Genomic DNA, 25,227 nt, shown 5'->3' with positions numbered 1-25,227 from the left:
CCATCTGCTGGACTTGACACGGAGCAGTGGTTCCCCGTCCTGATCCATGTGTGGAGCATCCGTTTCATCCAAGCAGACAAGGGCATGCAGCACCATGGCTTTTCACGAACCTTCACACAGATGGGTCCTGCCTGCACTGACTACATACATGCAGTGTGAAAGCACCAGCTGGGCTTAGGTGTCAACAACAACTCCTATACAGAAATTCATTGCACACCCAGTGGGATAGCCTGAGCCTTGTAGCCCACTCTGAAACACACCACTCAAACCACAAACATACAGTAGAGGACTAGACTCTACAATGAAGAAGTAAAAAAGATACGGAGATCTTGCAGACATACTATGCAACATCTGACAAAAACACATACAGTGAGGGAAAAAAGTATTTGATCCCCTGCTGATTTTGTACGTTTGCCCACTGACAAAGAAATGATCAGTCTATAATTTTAATGGTAGGTTTATTTGAACAGTGAGAGACAGAATAACAACAAAAATATCCAGAAAAACGCATGTAAAAAATTTTATAAATTGATTTGCATTTGAATTAGGGAAATAAGTATTTGACCCCCTCTCAATCAGAAAGATTTCTGGCTCCCAGGTGTCTTTTATACAGGTAACGAGCTGAGATTAGGAGCACACTCTTAAAGGGAGTGCTCCTAATCTCAGCTTGTTATCTGTATAAAAGACACCTGTCCACAGAAGCAATCAATCAGATTCCAAACTCTCCACCATGGCCAAGACCAAAGAGCTCTCCAAGGATGTCAGGAACAAGATTGTAGACCTACACAAGGCTGGAATGGGCTACAAGACCATCGCCAAGCAGCTTGGTGAGAAGGTGACAACAGTTGGTGCGATTATTCGCAAATGGAAGAAACACAAAATATCTGTCAATCTCCCTCAGCCTGGGGCTCCATGCAAGATCTCAACTCGTGGAGTTGCAATGATCATGAGAAAGGTGAGGAATCAGCCCAGAACTACACGGGAGGATCTTGTCAATGATTTAAAGGCAGCTGGGACCATAGTCACCAAGAAAACAATTGGTAACACACTACGCCGTGAAGGACTGAAATCCTGCAGCGCCCGCAAGGTCCCCCTGCTCAAGAAAGCACCATCTGAATGATTCAGAGGAGAACTGGGTGAAAGTGTTGTGGTCAGATGAGACCAAAATCGAGCTCTTTGGCATCAACTCAACTCGCCGTGTTTGGAGGAGGAAGAATGCTGCCTATGACCCCAAGAACACCATCCCCACCGTCAAACATGGAGGTGGAAACATTATGCTTTAGGGGTGTTTTTCTGCTAAGGGGACAGGACAACTTCACTGCATCAAAGGGACGATGGACGGGGCCATGTACCGTCAAATCTTGGGTGAGAACCTCATTCCCTCAGCCAGGGCATTGAAAATGGGTCGTGGATGGGTATTCCAGCATGACAATGACCCAAAACACACGGCCAAGGCAACAAAGGAGTGGCTCAAGAAGAAGCACATTAAGGTCCTGGAGTGGCCTAGCCAGTCTCCAGACCTTAATCCCATAGAAAATCTGTGGAGGGAGCTGAAGGTTAGAGTTGCCAAACGTCAGCCTCGAAACCTTAATGACTTGGAGAAGATCTGCAAAGAGGAGTGGAACAAAATCCCTCCTGAGATGTGTGCAAACCTGGTGGCCAACTACAAGAAACGTCTGACCTCTGTGATTGCCAACAAGGGTTTTGCCACCAAGTACTAAGTCATGTTTTGCAGAGGGGTCAAATAATTTATTTCCCTCATTAAAATGCAAATCAATTTATAACATTTATGACATGCGTTTTCTGGATTTTGTTGTTGTTATTCTGTCTATCACTGTTCAAATAAACCTACCATTAAAATTATAGACTGATCATGTCTTTGTCAGTGGGCAAACGTACAAAATCAGCAGGGGATCAAATACTTTTTTCCCTCACTGTACCTATACATTTTCTTTAGTTGTATAATCAAGCCGGTCTGAAATCGTTCTTCACATTTACAAGCATTCTTTCCCAAGTCATTCTTTCTTTGTGATATAAAAGAGAGAAGGCTGTGTGCGCTGATGTGAGTGGAGATAGAAGAAGCAGGTCAGACGTGAGACAACAAGAGACAAGAAGCCAGACTGATGGACGTGACTGCACTCCCTAACACCACAGCAGCAGACAGTAATTTCCTTCCCATTGGCTTTTTATTTAGCAATCACTCAGGCATGTCAGCCAGCCAGCCCGAGTCCGATTAAAATGTTACAGCCAGGGATGCACCTCCAATGTCGAAACTGAGAGAAGTGGGACAGAGTGTACAAATAAAAGAGACTGTGTGTGTGTGTGTGTGTGTGTGTGAGAAAGACAGATTTATTTATTCCAACATTGGGAGCGAGGGAGAATACTTCTCTGTGTGGTTCTGAAGGCTGCCTGCAGCGTAGGAGAGAGTTTTGTTGTATGGAAACTATTGCAACTTCGATTTCTGATAGATTTAAGCCGTCAACTCTCCTTGGCTACCTTCTGACTGAAGTGAACTTTTCATACAGCATTTCCAACCCTTCCCAACATGCGACCACAATGGACCCAAATGCAAGCAGAGGATGTTGGTTGGCGTGGTTCCCTGCCTAAGCGAGTCAGGGTTGTGTTCATTAGGCTCCAAATGGAAAAAACTGACTGAAACAGGGAGGGACAACTTGGACTTAAAGACTAGCTGGTCCAATAAGAAACACTCATTTGTGTTTTTCATTGCAATACTTTTTCTGTTGCATACCCTACTGAATACGGCCAAGGTATGGCAGAGTTATGCTCCCTCTTACCTCCTCGTTCTCGATGTTCAGAGTGGCCAGGCGGGACTGTAGCTGCTGGAACCTCAACATCAGCTCTCCGCTCACTGGCGGCTGCATCGCGATCTGGCACACCTGGACAGGTAGAGGAAACAAATCATCACTAAACAGAAAGTCACTTCGTCACCACCGTCTGACAGAGGGCTTACTTAATCTTATCCTAAAATGGCAAAGACATCAGAAATTTGGTTTAAACTACACCACAAAAGGTCACTGACCCAGATTTGAATCCAGACAGCCACAGACCAATAGCTTGTAAACAGACATGATATCAGGGACCCCAAAGCCAACGACTCCACAGTAAAATTGATTCAGCGTGTTGCGCTGCTCCTCGACTTGAAGCTGAGAAATGAGACGTGCTTGTCATTGGCTTCGGCCTATAAAAATCTGCTCTGCCGGCCCAGACACAGTAAAACGGTGCAATTAAGCTGCCAAAGCCAGGGCTCATTTAGTACAAGACCTTTTAATCAACCTCTCATTTACATCCACCCTGAACAGCATATAGGACTGAACATATCGGTTCTGTTAAACAAACTGAGGTCTCCTCGACCATTAGGACAAACAGCACTAGCTTTCACTACAGTAATGGATTAATGAATGAATGAGTGGATAGATGGATGGACAAATGGACGCAAAGAACAACAAGCCTGTGGGTCTCTCAATGTCTCACCTCATCGCCCATGTGGGACTGGAACTGGAACTTGATGGGCGGGCAGAAGGCTGTGGGGTACAACTCCATGAAGCGCTGGCGGTCGCTGCGGGGGTCCAGGCTGTCCACGGCGTTCTCGATGATGTCTAGGCCCTCATGGCGACTAGTCTCCAGGTTGTACTCAGCCGATAGGTAGGTCCGCAGGGCACGGTTCAGGCTGGCGTGGTAGCCTAGATCACAGCACTGGTAGAGGGGAAGGTGAGACTGTATTGGATCAGGATGCCCCGTTTACTGCAACTTCTGACAAACTGATAAGAAGCTTCTTGTAGAACGTTGCAGGCACTAAAATATTAAGTCCAGCCACGGTACAGGGTTTTAGAAAACTAGCTTTTTAGTGCCCACAACAGTACACCAAACACATTCTGCAGACTGTCCTAAAACATGACATTTCGTTTCCAGCAAAAACACATACGTTTATGGAAAAACCAACAACTTTGTAACGGTTTCAACACGGTCGACAATGTCTGCTCTCTTAGTCTCTCCACACACTGTAGTAATGAACATTATTGGCCGTTAACTGAGTAGTCTGATACTTTCTCTGACAGCTGGCTTGGCCCAGAGTTATAGAACCTGAATACGGTTTCCAACATGAATACTGTTTCCAACATCTGATGCTGGATCTCATTAACTAGGACCTTGGTAAACCAGGGCCTGTGAGTTCACACAGACAGCCTTGGAGGTGATGGAAGACACCCAGACACAGGAGCATTGTCTGCCAGGCTACCTAATGCCCTGCTTGTCCACATTACATTGGTCGTTATCTGTCCAATTCATCAACTCTCATTTTTTGAACAATTGACTGTCAACTCTTATGACAGACTGCACAACATACTAAAACAAGTGCACGCACACACCCACGGACACTGGTACACACAAACACACATGCACAAACACGCAGGAGCTCACACACAGGTACACATACGCGCACACACCCTAGTGATTTACAAAGGCTTGAGAGCAGGAGGGAGGGACGAGGTGCACATTTTAGCACTCAGCATGGCCCTTCCTCACCGTCTGTCTGGAATACACAATCGCTAAAAGTACCCAGCGTTCTCCCGGGTTGTCCTGGCAACACCGGATAAATGGTTCAGTACATTATTTCTAAGGGGGAAAAATAATCTCCCAGGTAGGCTAGTGTATAAGTAAGTCCCGTTTATAGGTCTGGGTTCTGGAAGAGAAAACAAAGCCATCTGCTTGGTAGGCAGAGTAGAGAACAGAAGACAGAGTACAGAGTGGTGATAGGAGGGATGGGATGGCTGACCTGCAACACACACCAGCAATTCCCAAATATGGGTTTAAGGGGCAGGGTCTTTCCCAAACCCCATTCAAGCTAAAGATGCAATAATGTATATGTGTGTGTATGTACAGTGCATTTGTTACGTTACAGCCTTATTCTAAAATGTATGAAATTGTTTATTTTTCTCTCATCAATCTATCTACACACAATACTCCATAATGACAAAGCAAAAAACAGTTTTTAGAATTAAAAAACTGAAATATCACATTTACATACGTATTCAGACACTTTACTCAGTACTTTGTTGAAGCCCCTTTGGCAGCGATTACAGCCTTGAGTCTTCTTGGGTATGATGCTACAAGCTTGGCACACCTGTATTTGGGGAGTTTCTCCCATTCTTCTCTGCAGATCCTCTCAAGCTCTGTCAGGTTGGATGGGGAACGTCGCTGCACAGCTAGTTTCAGGTCTCTCCAGATATGTTGGATCGGGTTCAAGTCCGGGCTCTGGTTGGGCCACTCAAGGACATTCAGAGACTTGTCCCAAAGCCACTCCCGCGTTGTCTTGGCTGTGTGCTTAGAGTCGTTGTCCTGTTGGAAGGTGAACCTTCACCGCAGTCTGAGGTCCTGAGTGTTCTGGAAAAGGTTTTCATCAAGGATCTCTCTGTACTTTGCTCCGTTAATCTTTCTCTCGCTCCTGACTAGTCTCCCAGTCCCTGCCGCTGAAAAACATCCCCACAGCATGATGCTGCCACCACCATGCTTCACCGTAGGGATGGTGCCAGGTTTCCTCCAGACGTGACGCTTGGGATTCAGGCCAAAGAGTTCAATCTTGGTTTCATCAGACCAGAGAATCTAGTTTCTCATGGTCTGAGAGTCCTTTAGGTGCCTTTTGGCAAACTCCAAGCGGGCTGTCATGTGCCTTTTACTGAGGAGTGGCTTCCGTCTGGCCACTCTACCATAAAAGCCTGATTGATGGAGTGCTGCAGAGATGGTTGTCCTTCTGGAAGGTTCTCGCATCTCCACAGAGGAACTGGAGCTCTGTAAGAGTGACCATCGGATTATTGGTCACCTCCCTGACCAAGGCCCTTCTCCCCCGATTGCTCAGTTTGGCCAGATGGCCAGCTCTAGGAAGGGTCTTGGTGGTTCCAAACTTCTTCCATTTAAGAATGATGCAGGCCACTGTGTTCTTGGGGACCTTCAATACTGCAGAAATGTTTTGGTACCCTTCCCCAGATCTGTGCCTCAACACAATCCTGTCTCTGAGCTCTTCAGTAAGACCATCCTACTGCCAATGTTTGTCTTCCAAGATTGCATGGCTGTGTGCTCAATTTGTCTGTCAGCAACGGGTGTGGCTGAAATAGTCGAATCCATTAATTTGAAGGGGTGTCCACATACAGTATGTATGTATGTATGTATGTATGCATGCATGTATGCATGCATGTATGTATGTACAGTACCAGTCAAAGGTTTGGACACACCTACTCATTCAAGGGTTTTTCTTTATTTTTACTATTTTCTACATTGTAGAATAATAGTGAAGACATCAAAACTATGAAAAAACACATATGGAATCATGTAGTAACCAAAAAGGTGTTCAACAAATCAAAATATATTTTATCTTTTAGATTCTTCAAAGTAGCCACCCTTTGCCTTGATGACAGCTCTTGGCATTCTCTTGGCATTCAGCTCTTGGCAGCTCTTGGCATTCTCTCAACCAGCTTCATGAGGTAGTCACCTGGAATGCTTTTCCAACCGTCTTGAAGGAGTTCCCACATATGCTGAGCACTTGTTGGCTGCTTTTCCTTCACTCTGCGGTCCAACTCATCCCAAACCATCTCAATTGGGTTGAGGTCAGGTGATTCTGGAGGCCAGGTCATCTGATGCAGCACTCCATTACTCTCCTTCTTGGTGAAATAGCCCTTACACAGCCTGGAGGTGTGTTTTGGGTCATTGTCCTGTTGAAAAACAAATGATAGTCCCACTAAGCCCAAACCAGATGGGATGGCGTATCGCTGCAGAATGCCGTGTTAGCCATGCTGGTTATGTGTGCCTTGAATTCTAAATAAATCACTGACAGTGTCACCAGCAAAGCACCCCCACACCATAACACCTCCTCCTCCATGCTTCACGGTGGGAACCACACATGGGGAGATCATCCGTTCACCTACTCTGCGTCTCAGAAAGACACAGCGGTTGGAACCAAAAATCTGGACTCATCAGACCAAAGGACAGATTTCCACCTGTCTAATGTCCATTGCTCGTGTTTCTTGGCCCAAGCAAGTCTCTTCTTATTATTGGTGTCCTTTAGTAGTGGTTTCTTTTTAGCAATTCGACCATGAAGGCCTGATTCACACAGTCTTCTCTGAACAGTTGATGTTGAGATGTGTCTGTTACTTGAACTCTGTGAAGCATTTACTTGGGCTGCAATCTGAGGTGCAGTTAATTGCCGATATCTGAGGCTGGTAACTCTAATGAACTTATGCTCTGCAGCAGAGGTAACTCTGGGTCTTCCTTTCCTGTGGCGGTCCTCATGAGAGCCAGTTTCATCATAGCTCGATGGTTTTTGCGACTGCACTTGAAGAAACTTCCAAAGTTCTTGACATTTTCCGGATTGACTGACCTTCATGTCTTAAAGTAATGATGGACTGTCATTTCTCTTTGCTTTTTTGAGCTGTTCTTGCCATAATATTGACTTGGTCTTTTACCAAATAGGGCTATCTTCTGTATACCAACCCTACCTTGTCACAACACAACTGATTGGCTCAAACACACTAAGGAAAGAAATTCCACAAATTAACTTTTAAGAAGGCACACCTGTTAATTGAAATGCATTACAGGTGACTACCTCATGAAGCTGGTTGAGAGAATGCCAAGAGAGTGCAAAGCTGTCATCAAGGCAAAGGGTGGCTACTTTGAAGAATCTCAAATATAAAATATATTTTGATTTGTTTAACACTTTTTTGATTCCTACATGATTCCATATATATATATATATATATATATATATATATATATTTACATTTACGTCATTTAGCAGACGCTCTTATCCAGAGCGACTTACAGTTAGTGAATACATATATATATTTTTTATACTGGCCCCCCGTGGGAAGCGAACCCACAACCCTGGCGTTGCAAACGCCATGCTCTATCAACTGAGCTACATCCCTGCCGGCCATTCCCTCCCCTACCCTGGACGACGCTGGGCCAATTGTGCGCCGCCCATGAGTCTCCCGGTCGCGGCCGGCTGCGACAGAGCCTGGATTCGAACCAGGATCTCTAGTGGCACAGTTAGCACTGCGATGCAGCGCCTTAGACCACTGCGCCACTCAGGAGATATATATATATATGTTATTTCATAGATTTGATATCTTTATTATTTTTTATTTGGGGTAGACCAGCTTAATATCGCAGATAGATTGTAACTTCCATCAATGTAATTGTCTGCATCACTTCCAATCCCCCATGTTTTTTTATATATACATACATACATACATACATACATGTACAGTGGGGGAAAAAAGTATTTAGTCAGCCACCAATTGTGCAAGTTCTCCCACTTAAAAAGATGAGAGAGGCCTGTAATTTTCATCATAGGTACACGTCAACTATGACAGACAAATTGAGATTTTTTTTTCTCCAGAAAATCACATTGTAGGATTTTTAATGAATTTATTTGCAAATTATGGTGGAAAATAAGTATTTGGTCACCTACAAACAAGCAAGATTTCTGGCTCTCACAGACCTGTAACAACTTCTTTAAGAGGCTCCTCTGTCCTCCACTCGTTACCTGTATTAATGGCACCTGTTTGAACTTGTTATCAGTATAAAAGACACCTGTCCACAACCTCAAACAGTCACACTCCAAACTCCACTATGGCCAAGACCAAAGAGCTGTCAAAGGTCACCAGAAACAAAATTGTAGACCTGCACCAGGCTGGGAAGACTGAATCTGCAATAGGTAAGCAGCTTGGTTTGAAGAAATCAACTGTGGGAGAAATTATTAGGAAATGGAAGACATACAAGACCACTGATAATCTCCCTCGATCTGGGGCTCCACGCAAGATCTCACCACACGGGGGGACCTAGTGAATGACCTGCAGAGAGCTGGGACCAAAGTAACAAAGCCTACCATCAGTAACACACTACGCCGCCAGGGACTCAAATCCTGCAGTGCCAGACGTGTCCCCCTGCTTAAGCCAGTACATGTCCAGGCCCGTCTGAAGTTTGCTAGAGTGCATTTGGATGATCCAGAAGAGGATTGGGAGAATGTCATTTGGTCAGGTGAAACCAAAATAGAACTTTTTGGTAAAAACTCAACTCGTCGTGTTTGGAGGACAAAGAATGCTGAGTTGCATCCAAAGAACACCATACCTACTGTGAAGCATGGGGGTGGAAACATCATGCTTTGGGGCTGTTTTTCTGCAAAGGGACCAGGACGACTGATCCGTGTAAAGGAAAGAATGAATGGGGCCATGTATCGTGAGATTTTGAGTGAAAACCTCCTTCCATCAGCAAGGGCATTGAAGATGAAACGTGGCTGGGTCTTTCAGCATGACAACGATCCCAAACACACCGCCCGGGCAACGAAGGAGTGGCTTCGTAAGAAGCATTTCAAGGTCCTGGAGTGGCCTAGCCAGTCTCCAGATCTCAACCCCATAGAAAATCTTTGGAGGGAGTTGAAAGTCCGTGTTGCCCAGCGACAGCCCCAAAACATCACTGCTCTAGAGGAGATCTGCATGGAGGAATGGGCCAAAATACCAGCAACAGTGTGTGAAAACCTTGTGAAGACTTACAGAAAACGTTTGACCTGTGTCATTGCCAACAAAGGGTATATAACAAAGTATTGAGAAACTTTTGTTATTGACCAAATACTTATTTTCCACCATAATTTGCAAATAAATTCATTAAAAATCCTACAATGTGATTTTCTGGATTTTTTTTCCTCATTTTGTCTGTCATAGTTGACGTGTACCTATGATGAAAATTACAGGCCTCTCATCTTTTTAAGTGGGAGAACTTAAGCAAAGAACTTAAGCAAACCGGATGGACATCATGAAAATGATCGGAGAGGTTGAGAGTAGAAGAAGTTCAGGAGAAAGAACAAACAAAATGTAATTATTGTAGAATTGACTGTGTCCATAAAATGTAGATAGTGGGTATGGGCTGGAAGTAGAGGCCTAGGCGTTGTTGTTCACTAGTTTACTCCAAGTGGGGAAAGGGTGGCGGGGTTGGAAAGTAATAAAGGATATGTATGTATGTATGTGTGTATGTGTGTGTATATATATGTATATGTACAGTGGGGGGAAAAAAGTATTTAGTCAGCCACCAATTGTGCAAGTTCTCCCACTTAAAAAGATGAGAGAGGCCTGTAATTTTCATCATAGGTACACGTCAACTATGACTGACAAAATGAGGAAAAAAATTCCAGAATATCACATTGTAGGATTTTTTATGAATTTATTTGCAAATTATGGTGGAAAATAAGTATTTGGTCAATAACAAAAGTTTCTCAATACTTTGTTATATACCATTTGTTGGCAATGACACAGGTCAAACGTTTTCTGTAAGTCTTCAAGGTTTTCACACACTGTTGCTGGTATTTTGGCCCATTCCTCCATGCAGATCTCCTCTAGAGCAGTGATGTTTTGGGGCTGTCGCTGGGCAACACGGACTTTCAACTCCCTCCAAAGATTTTCTATGGGGTTGAGATCTGGAGACTGGCTAGGCCACTCCAGGACCTTGAAATGCTTCTTACGAAGCCACTCCTTTGTTGCCCGGGCGGTGTGTTTGGGATCATTGTCATGCTGAAAGACCCAGCCACGTTTCATTTTCAATGCCCTTGCTGATGGAAGGAGGTTTTCACTCAAAATCTCACGATACATGGCCCCATTCATTCTTTCCTTTACACGGATCAGTCGTCCTGGTCCCTTTGCAGAAAAAACAGCCCCAAAGCATGAAGTTTCCACCCCCATGCTTCACAGTAGGTATGGTGTTCTTTGGATGCAACTCAGCATTCTTTGTCCTCCAAACACGACGAGTTGAGTTTTTACCAAAAAGTTCTATTTTGGTTTCATCTGACCATATGACATTCTCCCAATCCTCTTCTGGATCATCCAAATGCACTCTAGCAAACTTCAGATGGGCCTGGACATGTACTGGCTTAAGCAGGGGGGACACGTCTGGCACTGCAGGATTTGAGTCCCTGGCGGCGTAGTGTGTTACTGATGGTAGGCTTTGTTACTTTGGTCCCAGCTCTCTGCAGGTCATTCACTAGGTCCCCCCGTGTGGTTCTGGGATTTTTGCTCACCGTTCTTGGGATCATTTTGACCCCACGGGGTGAGATCTTGCGTGGAGCCCCAGATCGAGGGAGATTATCAGTGGTCTTGTATGTCTTCCATTTCCTAATAATTGCTCCCACAGTTGATTTCTTCAAACCAAGCTGCTTACCTATTGCAGATTCAGTCTTCCCAGCCTGGTGCAGGTCTACAATTTTGTTTCTGGTGTCCTTTGACAGCTCTTTGGTCTTGGCCATAGTGGAGTTTGGAGTGTGACTGTTTGAGGTTGTGGACAGGTGTCTTTTATACTGATAACAAGTTCAAACAGGTGCCATTAATACAGGTAACGAGTGGAGGACAGAGGAGCCTCTTAAAGAAGAAGTTACAGGTCTGTGAGAGCCAGAAATCTTGCTTGTTTGTAGGTGACCAAATACTTATTTTCCACCATAATTTGCAAATAAATTCATTAAAAATCCTACAATGTGATCTTCTGGAAAAAAAAATCTCAATTTGTCTGTCATAGTTGACGTGTACCTATGATGAAAATTACAGGCCTCTCTCATCTTTTTAAGTGGGAGAACTTGCACAATTGGTGGCTGACTAAATACTTTTTTTCCCCACTGTATTTCAACTGTACTGTGATGTCAATGTAGGAAATAGTAAAAATAAAGAAAAACTCTTGAATGAGTAGGTGTGTCCAAACTTTTGACTGGTACTGTATGTATTATCTGTATGTCTGTACTCTCTGTCTGTACTGTTGGTCATGCAGTATGGTTTAACATGAGGACGGAGGGTAGAATAGTAGAGTAGCTCGGATCACAAACGCTAATAATCTCCTGGGCATTTCCATCCCACAGTCTGTCTGGTGTGTCCTCTCTCACCATCGCTCAGATTTCAGCTCTGCTGCTAAACTCAGTTTATTTCTACAGTTCAGAGGTCAAAATGCACTCAGAAAATACTGCTGAATGGCAGGGTTTCTTCAGCATTATGAGGATAGAAGAAGAAAAAAAAAGAGTAATACAATTGACTGTAGCAGTGAGATGTGATTTTTGAAAAAACATTGATTGGGTGGCAGACGACTTCATTTGAAGTCTGGGTAGAGGGAGAGGCTTAGACTGAGAAGCAGCTCTCCGTTTGTGGCAGAATCTCTCCGCAGCTTCCCTCTATGCAGCAGACAAACACTGAGTGTACAAAACATTCAGAGGGTGAATGGGCAAGACAAAATATTTAAGTGCCTTTGAACGGCGCACCGGTTTTTGTCAAGAACTGCAACGCTGCTGGGGTTTTCATGCTCAACAGTTTCCCGTGTGTATCAAGAATGGTCCACCACCCAAAGGACATCCAGCCAACTTGACAACTGTGGGAAGCATTGGAGTCAACATGGGCCAGCATCCATGTGGAACGATTTCGACACCTTGTAGAGTCCATGCCCCAACAAATTAAGGCTGTTCTGAGGGCAGGGGGGAAACTCAATATTAGGAAGGTGTTCTTAATGTTTTGTACACTCACTCAGTTTACACATTCCCTCAGCTCTTTAGGGCTGTGTCTGAAATGGCACCCTACACCCTTCATAGTGCACTACTTTTGACCAGGGCCCTTAGGGCTCTGGTCAAAAGAAATGCACTATGTAGGGTATATGGGGCCAATTTGGATGCAGCCAAGGGGTTATTAACGAGAGAAGAGGGAGTAGACGCTGTTCGGTAACACACTGTCTAATCTGACAACCAAACGTTCCCAGTTTTAGAGTACAGATGAAGGAGTCTGTTCTTTAGCTTGAAGTTTCTTCCAATGATTTACTTACGTCAATTAAGTCGGACAAGTCGTGGATGTAGTACTTGAAGACGGAGGAATTTGTCGCCTCCAGTGTCAGCAGGTACTCGTTCCGTGCTTTGATTGACTTCAGCTTGTTCTCCGAGTACTTGGCCTGGCGCTGATAGATATATATATATGAATGTGTGAGTGAGAGAGAGAGAGAGAGAGCGAGAGAGAGAGAGAAATTAATGAGCAAAAATGCATTTATGGACAGCTGAGCATGCTTTCATATCTGCATGCACACAGCTCTCGCACAACACAACTCAAGATGATTGGCAAACAGGAGCTGGCAGACATGCTCATTCAGACTTCCTTCTTCCTCCCTAGCTGCCTGCCAGACACAGACTGTTAGTCACTAGCCAATGACAATGGACACTGACTCACCCACTGACACGGTCTTCCATATTTTAACGTTTCCCCAATCCCAACGCATTCCAGGAAAAGCCTGTGAGAAAATGCTGTTCCTGTGGCCATTAAACTATTGGTCACGGAGTTCTAACAGAAAACAGGCCTGTTCCTTCCGAGAAGAACACAAAGCAGTCTGGCTGTAAGTTAGAGTGTTCATAGTGTGGTTTCCATCTCTCTCACACACACACACACACACACACGACACAGACACGACACAGACACAGAGACACGAGGGGTGGCCAGTAGAAGTCTGGCTGGCCAGTAGTCTGGCTGGCCAATACAAGTCTATTTCTGTTACAAATGATGAACACTTTCAGGGACACCTGGATATCAACCTGAGTTCATCAAGGTTTGGGCCATATATTCATGTAGAGGAGAGCGTCACCATAGAAATAGAATCTACAGTCTGAGCTTGACTAATCGCAGCTGGCTGAGATTGACCCCTAACTGTGTTTAATGAGAAGACATTCCAACATTGCCTCTAGCAACCATTATCATCGTTACCAGTGTAAAGACCTTCACAATTCCCTTCTCTCACACCATCGTGCAATCCCAAACCATACTGGGCTGGCTCTGATCCTTTTCACGTCGTCTTTTCTAGCACAGATCCACCAACTATGATGGATGCATAAGCAGGCCATCCCAGTACAGCTTTGCTTGACTTGGTTTGGCCCTGTAGTGTGAATCAGGCATAAGTGTGCTGTACCTTTTCCTTCATCTTCTCAATCTTCTTGACGGAGCTGCGTCTCTGGTGCTTGTCTTCCAGGCGGATGCTAAAGACGGGCTCGGCCCGGCCAATCTGCTTCTCCTCCTGCTTCTCCGCCTCTTTCAGCTTGCTCTCTGCACTAATGCTCTCCGTGTGGTACATGTGGTAGGTCTTCATCACCTGGGGGTTGGAGGAAAAGGTTAGAGTCATTCAACCTCACAGTAAGAGTCAGAGGCTGCTTTGAACCAAACAAAGCTTTCATCTACTACCCACCCACTCTTCACAGATCGATTCCAGCTCTACTTCACAATAGGACTCTCCTACGCCACCACAAATCAAAGGCAGATTCCCTCTCTTTTTATATGACGCTCTTATACAGTACGACCTCAACAACCACGATTCACTGCTGTTCCCATTTACCATATTGCTCTGTGTTTGAAATTCCAGCTACAGTGAACTACATCTACACCTAGCAGTTTGCTGGAATTACAACCACCAATTTATACGGAATGACAATTCCATCTGTCGTGTAAGAAATGCTATAGCTCTGTAATGGGGCACCGAGGGACTTCAATCCACCCACAGACACCCAATCATCCCTGGCTGCTGTAGCCCAAAGCAGAGTGCCGTCAGCGGGGTGCCAGCAGGCAGGCAGGCAGGGCCCACATCAGATCAGATGGTGACAGACGTACAGACTAAACCACTTAACACAACCCTGTTCTCTCCCCTTTGAAGTGGAAAGAAATGAACCCTCAGAATTAACGTATAATTCCTGAGGCCAGGAGTTTCAAAAGACACCAACTTGTAAATATGGCTTGGCATGATGTGATAAGCAGACCTGGGTTCAAATACTATAGCTGTGCTTGATTGAGCATGCCAAGCGAACCAATAGAACAGTCTGTAAAGTGCAAGCCCCGCCCACCTGGCACTCCAGGCAGGCTAAAACAAAAGCTCAAAGTATTTGAAAGATTTCAAATAGTATTTACTCAGATCTATACACTACATTTTAAGTGGGTATGCTCCCTATGTCAATACATCAGAACCATAATTGAGGAGCAGTGATGTAGGCATAGTGGGAAGCATTACCTCCACAGCAACACGCCGATTAAAGCTACTTCCTTTGGTTTGACTCATTGTTATCCAAACAGGAGGGAGCTATTACTATTACTCACACTCAAATGACTGTTGAAAATATTAGGAAGTGACTCATGAGTAGCCAGGTACAACTGCTGCTCAAGTAAACCACGATTTCTTCAAGGGCCATTACATTTACATTTTAGTCATTTAGCAGACGCTCTTATCCAGAGCGACTTACAGTTAGTGAGTGCATACATTTTCATACTGCCATGACATGAGTTCAAGAGACTATTTATAACACATCATTATGGCTCTCTGATTGGAATGGAAGGCTGACATAGAAATGAAGGCAGGGACTCCATGTAACTGACGATCACCACCAACGGGAATCACGACCAGGGCTCTAAAGTGCGCCCAAATATTTTGCTGTGCTACCAACAGTTGTATTTTGGGAGCAATGTGCGACAGATTTTTTTTTAAACATCGCCCAGATAATAATTGTTGTAATGATAAGGTTTCGCTGCACCGTTGTTTCCGAGTGCCCTAGAAAAACAAGCAAGTGAAGATTTATTGGCGTCATGGTTGCACCATTATTACTACAGCGAAAAAAGCTTGCTTCTAGCCCAACACGTCAAAAGATCTGACCCATATTACCGGCGCAACATTTCTATCTTCCTATAGCGAATCGCCAGGACTGCATTTTACATTCGTAAACCATGCCGTGGGCCGTTCTAAAACTACTCGCGCGTCGACGTCGTTAAACGTTCGTTTACACTTTGTTCAGTCATGTTACCTCATTGGCTACCTAGCTAACAACCTGGTAACTTTGCCAGTATATCCAAACATTTGGGTGCACAGAACGGAAAAGGGATAGCTTCTTCAGCAGATCAATGATCATAGCAATGAATTAATGACAGATCTCTTGCATGTCAAATCAAATCAAATTGTATTTGTCACATACACGTGTTTAGCAGATGTTATAGCGCGTGTAGCGAAATGCTTGTGCTTCTAGCTCCAACAGTGCAGTAATATCTAACAATTACACAACATATACCCAATACACACAAAAAAGTAAGGAATGGGATTTAAGAATATATACATATATGGACAAGCAATGACAGAGCGGCATGGACTAAGATACAGAAGTATATTATAGAATAGAATGCAGTATATACATATGAGATGAGTAGTGCAAGATATGTAAACATTATTAAAGTGACTAGTGTTCCATTTTTTAAAGTGGCCAGTGATTTCAATAGGCAGCAGCAGCCTCTAATGTGCTAGTGATGGCTATTTAACAGTCTGATGGCCTTGAGATGGAAGCTGTTTTTCATTCTCTCGGTCCCAGCTTTGATGTACCTGTACTGACCTCGCCTTCTGGATGATAGCGGGGTGAACAGGCAGTGGCTCGGGTGGTTGATGTCCTTTTTGGCTTTTCTGGTGCTCCTAAATTTCATGTGGTGCTACCAATGGATTATATATATTAAATTGTGCCCTGGTCATGACTGACTGACGCACTCGAGTAAAATGTTTGTAAACATTGCTTTCCTCCGGTCTCGATCAGCTAGCTTTTTAAACCACCCAAAAGCGATAAGATCTCTGAACTTTGACAAACACACTTCTCTCTTTCAGGATCTTTAGAGGTCATGGACAGTGTGGACAGCAGGATGGGTGGGGGTAGTACTGCCAGAAGGCTGCTGGGGAGAGGACCTTAGCCTGGCTGTCACTGTGGCCAGCTGGGTCTGAGAGAACCAGCACCCTTTCCCCTGCTGTGGCAGGCCAGCCCTAGCCTGAGTCCCAGATTTGTTTGTGCCGTCTTGCCAACAGACAATGATAGCAATGGAGTTGTCAAGATCGCGCAAACAGAACTGGAACTCAGGCTAGGCCAGTTCTAGCCCTTATCGTGCCATCCCCTGCCAAGGGCTGTCCTTAAACCCATTACTGACCCAAGACCAGCCACTGAAGAAAAAAAAGTGATCACGCGGCATAACCCAGAGTAAATTACAGTCGCACCGGCCGTATACATTATAACCTCAATCGGAATTAAAATACAGACTGTGTCTAAAACCTAAACATCTCCTCTCCACCCCCCCAAAAAATGAGATATTTTGGTAACGGGTGGAACAATAACAGACTTCGCCCTGTTTGTTTTGTGCTGGTGGCCAGAGCCACGTAATTGGGACCAGTGGAGAGAGCCAGAAAGGGGCGACCAACCGCAGCCATAGTCCTCACTTACTGGTCTGGATCACCACTGGTGTGTTTACTTTGACTCTCCCCTGCTTCTATTAGAGGGCCAGATTTAGAACGACTGGGACCAGACCTGTTATTTCACAGGCCCTGACCACACAGGCTCCTGTGGCAGTGTGATGCAATCGCCTACTGAGTGTGTGTGTTTTTCTGCAGGGTAAATCAGGTCAAATTGGGCTGCAGTGAGAGTAACACACTTTGAGCTGTGGCCGTTACACGTGTCATGGATGATTGTAAGTATAACACGATGTAATCTTCATTCGTAACCAAAGACTTACTCTACAGGGAAGTTGAACCCCTGCTGCACGTCTCCTGGGACAACAGAGTAACTGTTCCCCCATCTGTTCCTTGGGTTTTACCATAACAATCAATGCTGTAATCATAACATGATATCTGTTTTGGGGTTACGCATCAGAAACGATTATCAGAATTGTCACCGAGCACTTAACAACCACCAGTGCAGAGTGATTAAGTGAATTTGACGTTATTGACCTAACGTGGAGGGCTGTGGTTGGCTGGTTGAGAATGAGCCACACAAAAAAATACTTTAATCAATTTTAGAATAAGGCTGCAACATAACAAAATGTGGAAAAAGGGAAGGGCTCTGAATACTTTCTGAATGGACTGTATTTCCTTTAGGGAACGCCTAATCTGTGAAGTGCGCTTGTGCAATAACTCAATTCGCCCTTGCACTCCTTCTAAACAATGCAGTTTTTAGAAACTAGAAAGGGTCAAGTCAACAAAACTTAGTCCACTCTGTTCATAACGGATTCTAGTTTTGGGAACAGAAAACTGTATTGAGATCGGATGTTTAATAAATAAGAAAATTAGCAGAATGTCGGCCTGACATGTTTCATCTAGCGCCATCTTCTCCCACTTCCCGCCAATGGACATAATTGGTTGTGAGAAGATGTTCTAAACGGATGCTTCAGATTTATACATCCTTTGAGAGATCTGGCTCCTTGCTCTAACTGTGGTGATATAGTAAATCAGGAAACAGTCAATTAAATGACACATTCGAACTTACAGTGTAGAGCTCATTGAGGACCTTCATCAAGTCTTCCTGAAGCTGAAACGTTATCTCCTTACTCTGAAAGAGAAAGAAAGAACGTGTTCAATGCGCGACATCTATCGACTTTGCAGTACAGTCACATATTCATACATTGTCACACTTGTCACATGGAACAAACAAGCATACAGAGTTGGGAATAGAGTAGGGCACTGAGACCTGTAATGAGGTCATCAAAAAGAGACAGTTGCCCATAGAGCCATCTGTCTGCATGGCGTGAGAGAGATCTCAAATGAATAAATTAAATCTGCCATTCCATGCCACAATATTCACTCAATGCCATCAGATATGAGCCCACAATTAATATTTCTGAGATTCTCCCTACAGGGAAATAACAGTTATGTGATTGATGCAGGGTTAAAGCAGGGGTCTGAAACTGGCAGCCTGCGGACCAGATGCAGAATAGACACCGGCTGGAATGCGGTTTTAACCAATCAGCATTCAGGATTAGACCCACCCGTTGTATAAAATGTGACAATGCACATGGATATCCCATTCAATTTATGTATTACCTGGGCATTAGCATGTAGTCTTCCACTGCACTCAGAGTCTCACACTAACCCTATTATCTGGGCCCGAAATGATTGTGGCGGCCTTTTCCAGTAATGGGCCCTCAGATGGCTGTGAAAATATGATCTATCCCACCACAACTGTGGTTTCCTGTATGGGCGTGACGCCGTAACCGATGAGGAAGAGTCTCTGCTGAGGTCACCAACCTCACTGATCCAGGAGGATCTGCACACATCCTAGTTGCCACAAACACCCATGTTAGAGTGAACCACTGCAGACAGTCAACAACACTCCAATGGAACATCATGGGTTGGAGTCGGGAATCTCTAGCCTAGCCGACATATCTGAATAATATGCTTTAGCCAAAACCTATAATGCTCTTGTCGTCATGCCATAAATGTTTGGCATGACAACAAACACAGTATACCAGGGGAGTTGGCTAAAGCACCAACAGATCTGCAACAAAGCCATGGTTAGGGTGAAACTCTTAGGAGAAACTCAGAGCATCTATGAATGTTTGAAGGAGGAAGTCAGGGCTCAAACAAACACAAGTCCATCCCAAAGAGAGCTCTACTCTACTGTAAGTCCTGCTGACTGACTCAGGTGGAAGAGGTGGTGTCCAGTCCAGACGTGGACGTAAACCATAGAGGACTAGCCCCCGTTGTGTGTGTGTTTGTGCATGTGTGCGTAATTAAGTAATCAGCCACACATGCACCCAGTCCAGCCCACACCTGTCCTGGCACTGGCCTACACCTACTCAGCCAGTTCTCTCTTTTACTTACCTATTACCACACAGACAGGCACCGGACAAACAGACTTTGCCCTGTATAAATAGAGCTAAGTCACCTAAGCTTAAGCTAGGGTGCTCTCACACACATTTAGAGAATGAAGGACAGGATCTATAGGCTGGTTGGGGCACGGAGGTTTGGGCCAGGTAAGTTATGGACTGGTGAGATCATTCCTCATGCCCAAATATGTGAAGCAGGCTGCAAAAAAATTAATATATGAACAAGCCTGTTGTTCATCATCGTCCGAGAATTGCGCTTTAATGTTGCACTGTCAATAACTGTATTCATGAACATTACCAGCAAAATGAGGCCTTTACTGAAATCACTCGCCCTCCTTCCCCTGGGAAGTGCCATTAGCAGCCCTCCGTTCAGAGAAGAGGACCTAAGACAATGTCAGATCTAACGCTTGTCAGCTCTTTCCTATTGAGAGGACTGGGAAGCAGTCCAGTGGTCAATGAAAAGGCCCCTCAGGAAAGCTTGGGCACGGCTCCGACAGCTCATCCACTTCCTGGCTTTGCAGATGCCCCTGTCAGTTGACCTGAGCAGGGCCTTCGACAGGAAGTCACCTCAGCCACTCCACTGGCCACTGAAGACACAGTAAATCAGAGACTGAGAGCCTCTGAAGTACAAACCATACACTTCATAATGATTAGTTATAACAGTAAGAAAGGAGCCTTGATAACTTTTCTTGGCCTGTACGTTTTGCGGCCTATGGGCCAGCCAATGTTGTGATTAAATTTAACGGTCTTGCCCTCTATTATTTAAAGGGGAATGTCAACTTGGGTTTTTCCCAATACGGATAATTTATTAAAGGACTAAACAAATGGGGGTGATGGGTTTCACGTTGCCTCCAACATTAATTAGACCCCAGAGAGGGGCTGTATATACCCCTGGAGTCAATGTCTGGTGGCTGCTCCATATGGCAGAAGAAACACACTGGGACTCTAGTGAGAGGCTACACAAATCATATTGGCTCATATACTATACAGAAGCAGCCCATGGAGGTAGTCTAGTAATGGACCAAGCCAGGCAGTAAATTGTCGAGCTCTAATCCTAATGAAGTGTTAAAACACTTTACACTGCCCTTGATCAAATGCCAAGACCAATTATTATTATTATTATAATTTAGTGGTAGCTGATGCAGTTTTGTGTTTCCCTCACCCTGTGTCCCTACCACTGTTGTGAATGAATGGAGGAGTGTGCAATGGAGGAACTAGACAAACTAATACCTTCCTTTCTCCTTCCTCCATGCAGATGATGCTTTCAAGCCTTGGGAGAAATTCACCTTGCACCAGAATGGGACTTCCATAAATAAAAGAGGACTGACTAAGTAAAACAAAAAGAGAGTTGTATGAATAATGAAAAGAGAATACATGTGATAAGACCTGCCCGACCACGAACGGACTGCGTGACAAAACTTGCATTTAGAGGCTTCTCCTTCGAACAAAGACAAATCGAGGTAAGCTGTGACTTTCTTGTCCATAGTACTATTCATAAATAAACAAGGCATGAACACAAGCCAACGGTCTACTCTAAAAAGGTCCACCATGCAGAAGCCTGTTAGGATAAGTCATTTAAGGTCCTATACTGCTTAACCTCATAACATAAAAAGGTAGAAAACATCAGAATTATAAAATATAAAAACACTAGTCTTTGATGCCAGGATGACAAACCAGCAGCCGTGTTGTGTTAAAAGAAGAGGAGCTGTTGTAACTGGGGGGCCTCCCCCGGTGTTTGTCACTCGTTACTGGAGAGATCAAAGACACTGGGACTTACTAATTAAAGGGCAGGGGTGTCTCTGCTCCCCTGTGACAGACTGCCTGTTTGGTTTGGCCCCTGGCTGCCAAACATCACTATACGAGCCAGAGGGGAGACACAAACACACATGCACACAGTCACAAACACTGAAGACCTAACTGTATCTGATGAATGCAGGTCATTGCCTGTTGTGTTCAAGCAGTCGTTGCCTGTTATGTTCAAGGCCAACCAACAACTATAATTGGTGGAGCAATAAGGAGGGGTAATAATTTGTTCCCCTCATGCACTGTGTGTAATGTCTGAATGCAAACCTCTTCTTATGAGGGATGCTATGAACTAAACTTCATACATTATATTTTCACTCTTATCAATGCTTCTCAGGTACCAACTAACAGAATGAAGTAGAGTATAGTCTTGATTTAAATACCCCAAATTGTATAGATACAGTATAATTGCTTCAATTGCACTGCAGGAGGGGAACACATTGATGAGTTTAGTGGTCTATCATTTTAAACATCAGTAATGTGGGTTGAGTCGGGGGAAGAAAGAAACATCTGACAAACCACAGTTTGTGTGTGTGTGTAGACCAGTCCTCTATACAAGACAGATTAAACCACAGACGATAATGACTTCTAACATGAATAAAATACCCCTCTGTTTTAGTCTTGATCTAGCAAACAGATCTAAAGACCCATCTGGTTTAGTCTTGATCTAGCAGACAGATCTAAAGACCCCTCTGTTTTAGTCTTGATCTAGCAGACAGATCTAAAGACCCCGCAGCGAAAGAGAAAACATACTAAACATTTGATGCAAAGCACCCCATTGAAACAGGCCCTGGTTTGTCATTTTCGGGGTTGTGGTCGGTTCATGTGACTCCTGGTGCATAGGAGAGCTCATAATCTGGTAGGGAGTTGTCCTCTTTGTGGCCGGAGAGAAACAGGTGGCAGCAGCAGTAGTAGCAGGGTTTCTGTCATGAGGCCACACTTCAGATGGGAAGGTTAGGTAGGGCGTTTAGGCTGATGATCAGGGTTGTGTGGGAAGAGGAGGGTCCTCGCTCTGTACACAACCCAGCAACTGAGCTGCCATCAAGATGTCATCAAACAGAACTTAAAATGTAATAGTCTACTGCTACACCCAGCCATCCTTTATTTAACCAGGTAAACCAGTTGAGAACAAGTTCTCATTTACAACTGCGACCTGGCCAAGATAAAGCAAAGCAGTGCGATAAAAACAACAACACAGAGTTACATATGGGGTAAAACAAAACAAAGTCAAAAATACAACAGAAATATATATATATATACAGTGTGTGCAAATGTAGCAAGTTATGGAGGTAAGGCAATAAATAGGCTATAGTGCAAAATAATTACAATTAGTATTAACACTGGAATGATAGATGTGCAAGAGATGATGTGCAAATAGAGATACTGGGGTACAAATGAGCAAAATAAATAACAATATAGGGATGAGGTAGTTGGGCGGGCTAATTTAAGATGGGCTGTGTACAGGTGCAGTGATCGGTAAGGTGCTCTGACAACTGATGCTTAAAGTTAGTGAGAGAGATAAGTGTCTCCAGCTTCAGAGATTTTTGCAATTTGTTCCAGTCATTGGGAGCAGAGAACTGGAAGGAATGGCGGCCAAAGGAGGTGTTGGCTTTGGGGATGACCAGTGAGATATACCTGCTGGAGCGCAGACTACGGGTGGGTGTTGCTATGGTGACCAATGAGCTAAGATAAGGCGGGGATTTGCCTAGCAGTGATTTATAGATGGCCTGGAGCCAGTGGGTTTGGCGACGAATATGTAGTGAGGACCAGCCAACAAGAGCGTACAGGTCACAGTGGTGGGTAGTATATGGGGCTTTGGAGACAAAACGGATGGCACTGTGATAGATTACATCCAATTTGCTGAGTAGAGTGTTGGAGGCTATTTTGTAAATGACATCGCCGAAGTCAAGGATCGGTAGGATAGTCAGTTTTACAAGGGCATGTTTGGCAGCATGAGTGAAGGAGGCTTTGTTGCGAAATAGGAAACCGATTCTAAGGCTGAAGATTGATAAATGTATCATTAGCAGCAGGGTCCAGTTTTGTCCGGACTATGTGAATGAGCCCAGGATTTATCCAATATAACAAGGGTTCTCTCTGATCAATTCAAGACAAGTGGTAAGGAACGACTCCTGGCCCTAATCAGTTGCACTTCCTTCCATCAGATCACTGGGACCTCACCTCGTCTGACCTCTAACCTCTGACCTCATCTAGCCAGGTCAAATGTCAGAGTACAAACTACATTATAGATCTCACCTTCTTGAGCAGGCGTGTGGAGTCCTCGCTGATCTGCATGAAGCGCATGATGACGTTGTTCAGGTAGATGTCACTGAGGGTGGCGTGGTCCTTGCTCTCCCTCCTCACCTGGTTCAGCAGCAGGTACCAGCAGTTGACCGGGGACAGCAGGTTCTGGTCCTTCCTAAAAAGGATTTCATAAGAGAAGCTCTATCAATCAACTGGGTCGTATTAATTACGTACCAAACGGAAGAAAACCGACCGAAACAGCGAGGGACTACCTGAGCTTGTCCAATAAGAAATGCTAATTTCCGTTTCTCATTGCAAAACGTTTTGCTGCAGTGTACTCTAATGAACATGACCCTCTTTACCGAAAGATCTTCACTTGACTCATGTTCATTCATACAAAACAGAACAGTGACTGTGCACAACTCTTCATTATCCTACACTGATCACTGCATTGACAAACGAGACCGACACAAGTGGAGACAGGGACATGTAGGGATGTGTTCAGGCTCCCTAAGACACAGAGATGTGTGTGCGTGTGCGTGTGTCTGTGTTTCCCACTTTCCTTGGCTCTCTGAAGGCTGACTTTGCCATCTGATTTGATTATTAGGATCCCCATTAGCCGACACAAATGGCGACAGCTAGTCTTACTGTGGTCCGACACATAACGAAAAAGACATTAGACAAAATACTTTACAATTTACATACTTTTAACAACATTAACATGTAATGTGTGTGTGCATCTGTCAGTTACACATACATGTCAGTACATACACACAACAAGTAGGTCATATGGGGGAGGCGTTGTGCCGTGAGGTGTTGCTTTATTTGTTTTTTGAAACAAGGTTTGCTGTTCACTTGCGCTATTTAAGATGGAAGGGAGTTCCATGCACGCATGGCTCTGTATAATACTGTATGTTTCATTTACATTTTTCTGGACCTGGGGACTGCCAAAATACCCCTGGTGGTATGTCTGTCTTTCCTCAACTCATAGCCAAGAGAGAATGGCATGCATAGTATTAATATTAGCCCTTCATTACAATGAAGAGCAAGGCGTGTGGCTCTGTTCTGGGCCAGCTGCAGCTTAACTAGGTCTTTCTTTGCTGCACTTGATCATATGGCTGGACAATAATCAAGATAAGATAAAACTAGAGCCTGCAGGACTTGCTTTGTGGAGAGTGGTGTCAAAAAAGCAGAGCATCTCTTTATTACGGACAGACCCCTCATGACAGTTTACAATCTAAGGTAACACCAAGTAACTTAGTCTCCTCAACTTGTTCAACAGCCACACCATTCATTACCAGAGGTCTAGAACTTACAATGCTCTTAGATTTAGAGATGTTCAGGACCAGTTTATTACTGGCCACCCATTCCAAAACAGACTGCAACTATTTGTTAAGGGTTTCAGTGACTTCATTAGCTGTGGTTGCTGATGCATATATGGTTGAATCATCAGCTTACATGGACACACATACTTTGTTTAATGCCAGTGGCAGGTCATTGGTAAAAATAGAGTAGAGGACCTAGA

At 44.4% G+C, this 25,227-nt stretch overlaps 1 protein-coding gene across 3 annotated transcripts in view; it reads right to left on the bottom strand.

Moving 5' to 3' along the window:
* Positions 1-25,227, bottom strand: part of LOC121532278 (SLIT-ROBO Rho GTPase-activating protein 1) — a 158,804-nt gene that overhangs the window by 46,304 nt on the left and 87,273 nt on the right. For all 3 annotated transcript variants that reach the window (XM_045205016.1, XM_041838124.2, XM_041838125.2), the window contains exons 3-8: positions 23,715-23,877; positions 18,320-18,382; positions 13,969-14,148; positions 12,844-12,972; positions 3,493-3,714; positions 2,796-2,897 (exon numbers count right to left, since the gene is read on the bottom strand). In XM_045205016.1, the coding sequence (XP_045060951.1) occupies positions 2,796-2,897; positions 3,493-3,714; positions 12,844-12,972; positions 13,969-14,148; positions 18,320-18,382; positions 23,715-23,877 (859 nt within the window). The remainder of the gene's footprint in view (positions 1-2,795; positions 2,898-3,492; positions 3,715-12,843; positions 12,973-13,968; positions 14,149-18,319; positions 18,383-23,714; positions 23,878-25,227) is intronic.

This window comes from Coregonus clupeaformis, chromosome 19 (assembly GCF_020615455.1).
Source record: "Coregonus clupeaformis isolate EN_2021a chromosome 19, ASM2061545v1, whole genome shotgun sequence".
NCBI classification, from domain to species: Eukaryota; Metazoa; Chordata; class Actinopteri; order Salmoniformes; family Salmonidae; genus Coregonus; species Coregonus clupeaformis.
This window is presented reverse-complemented; position numbering and strand designations above follow the sequence as displayed.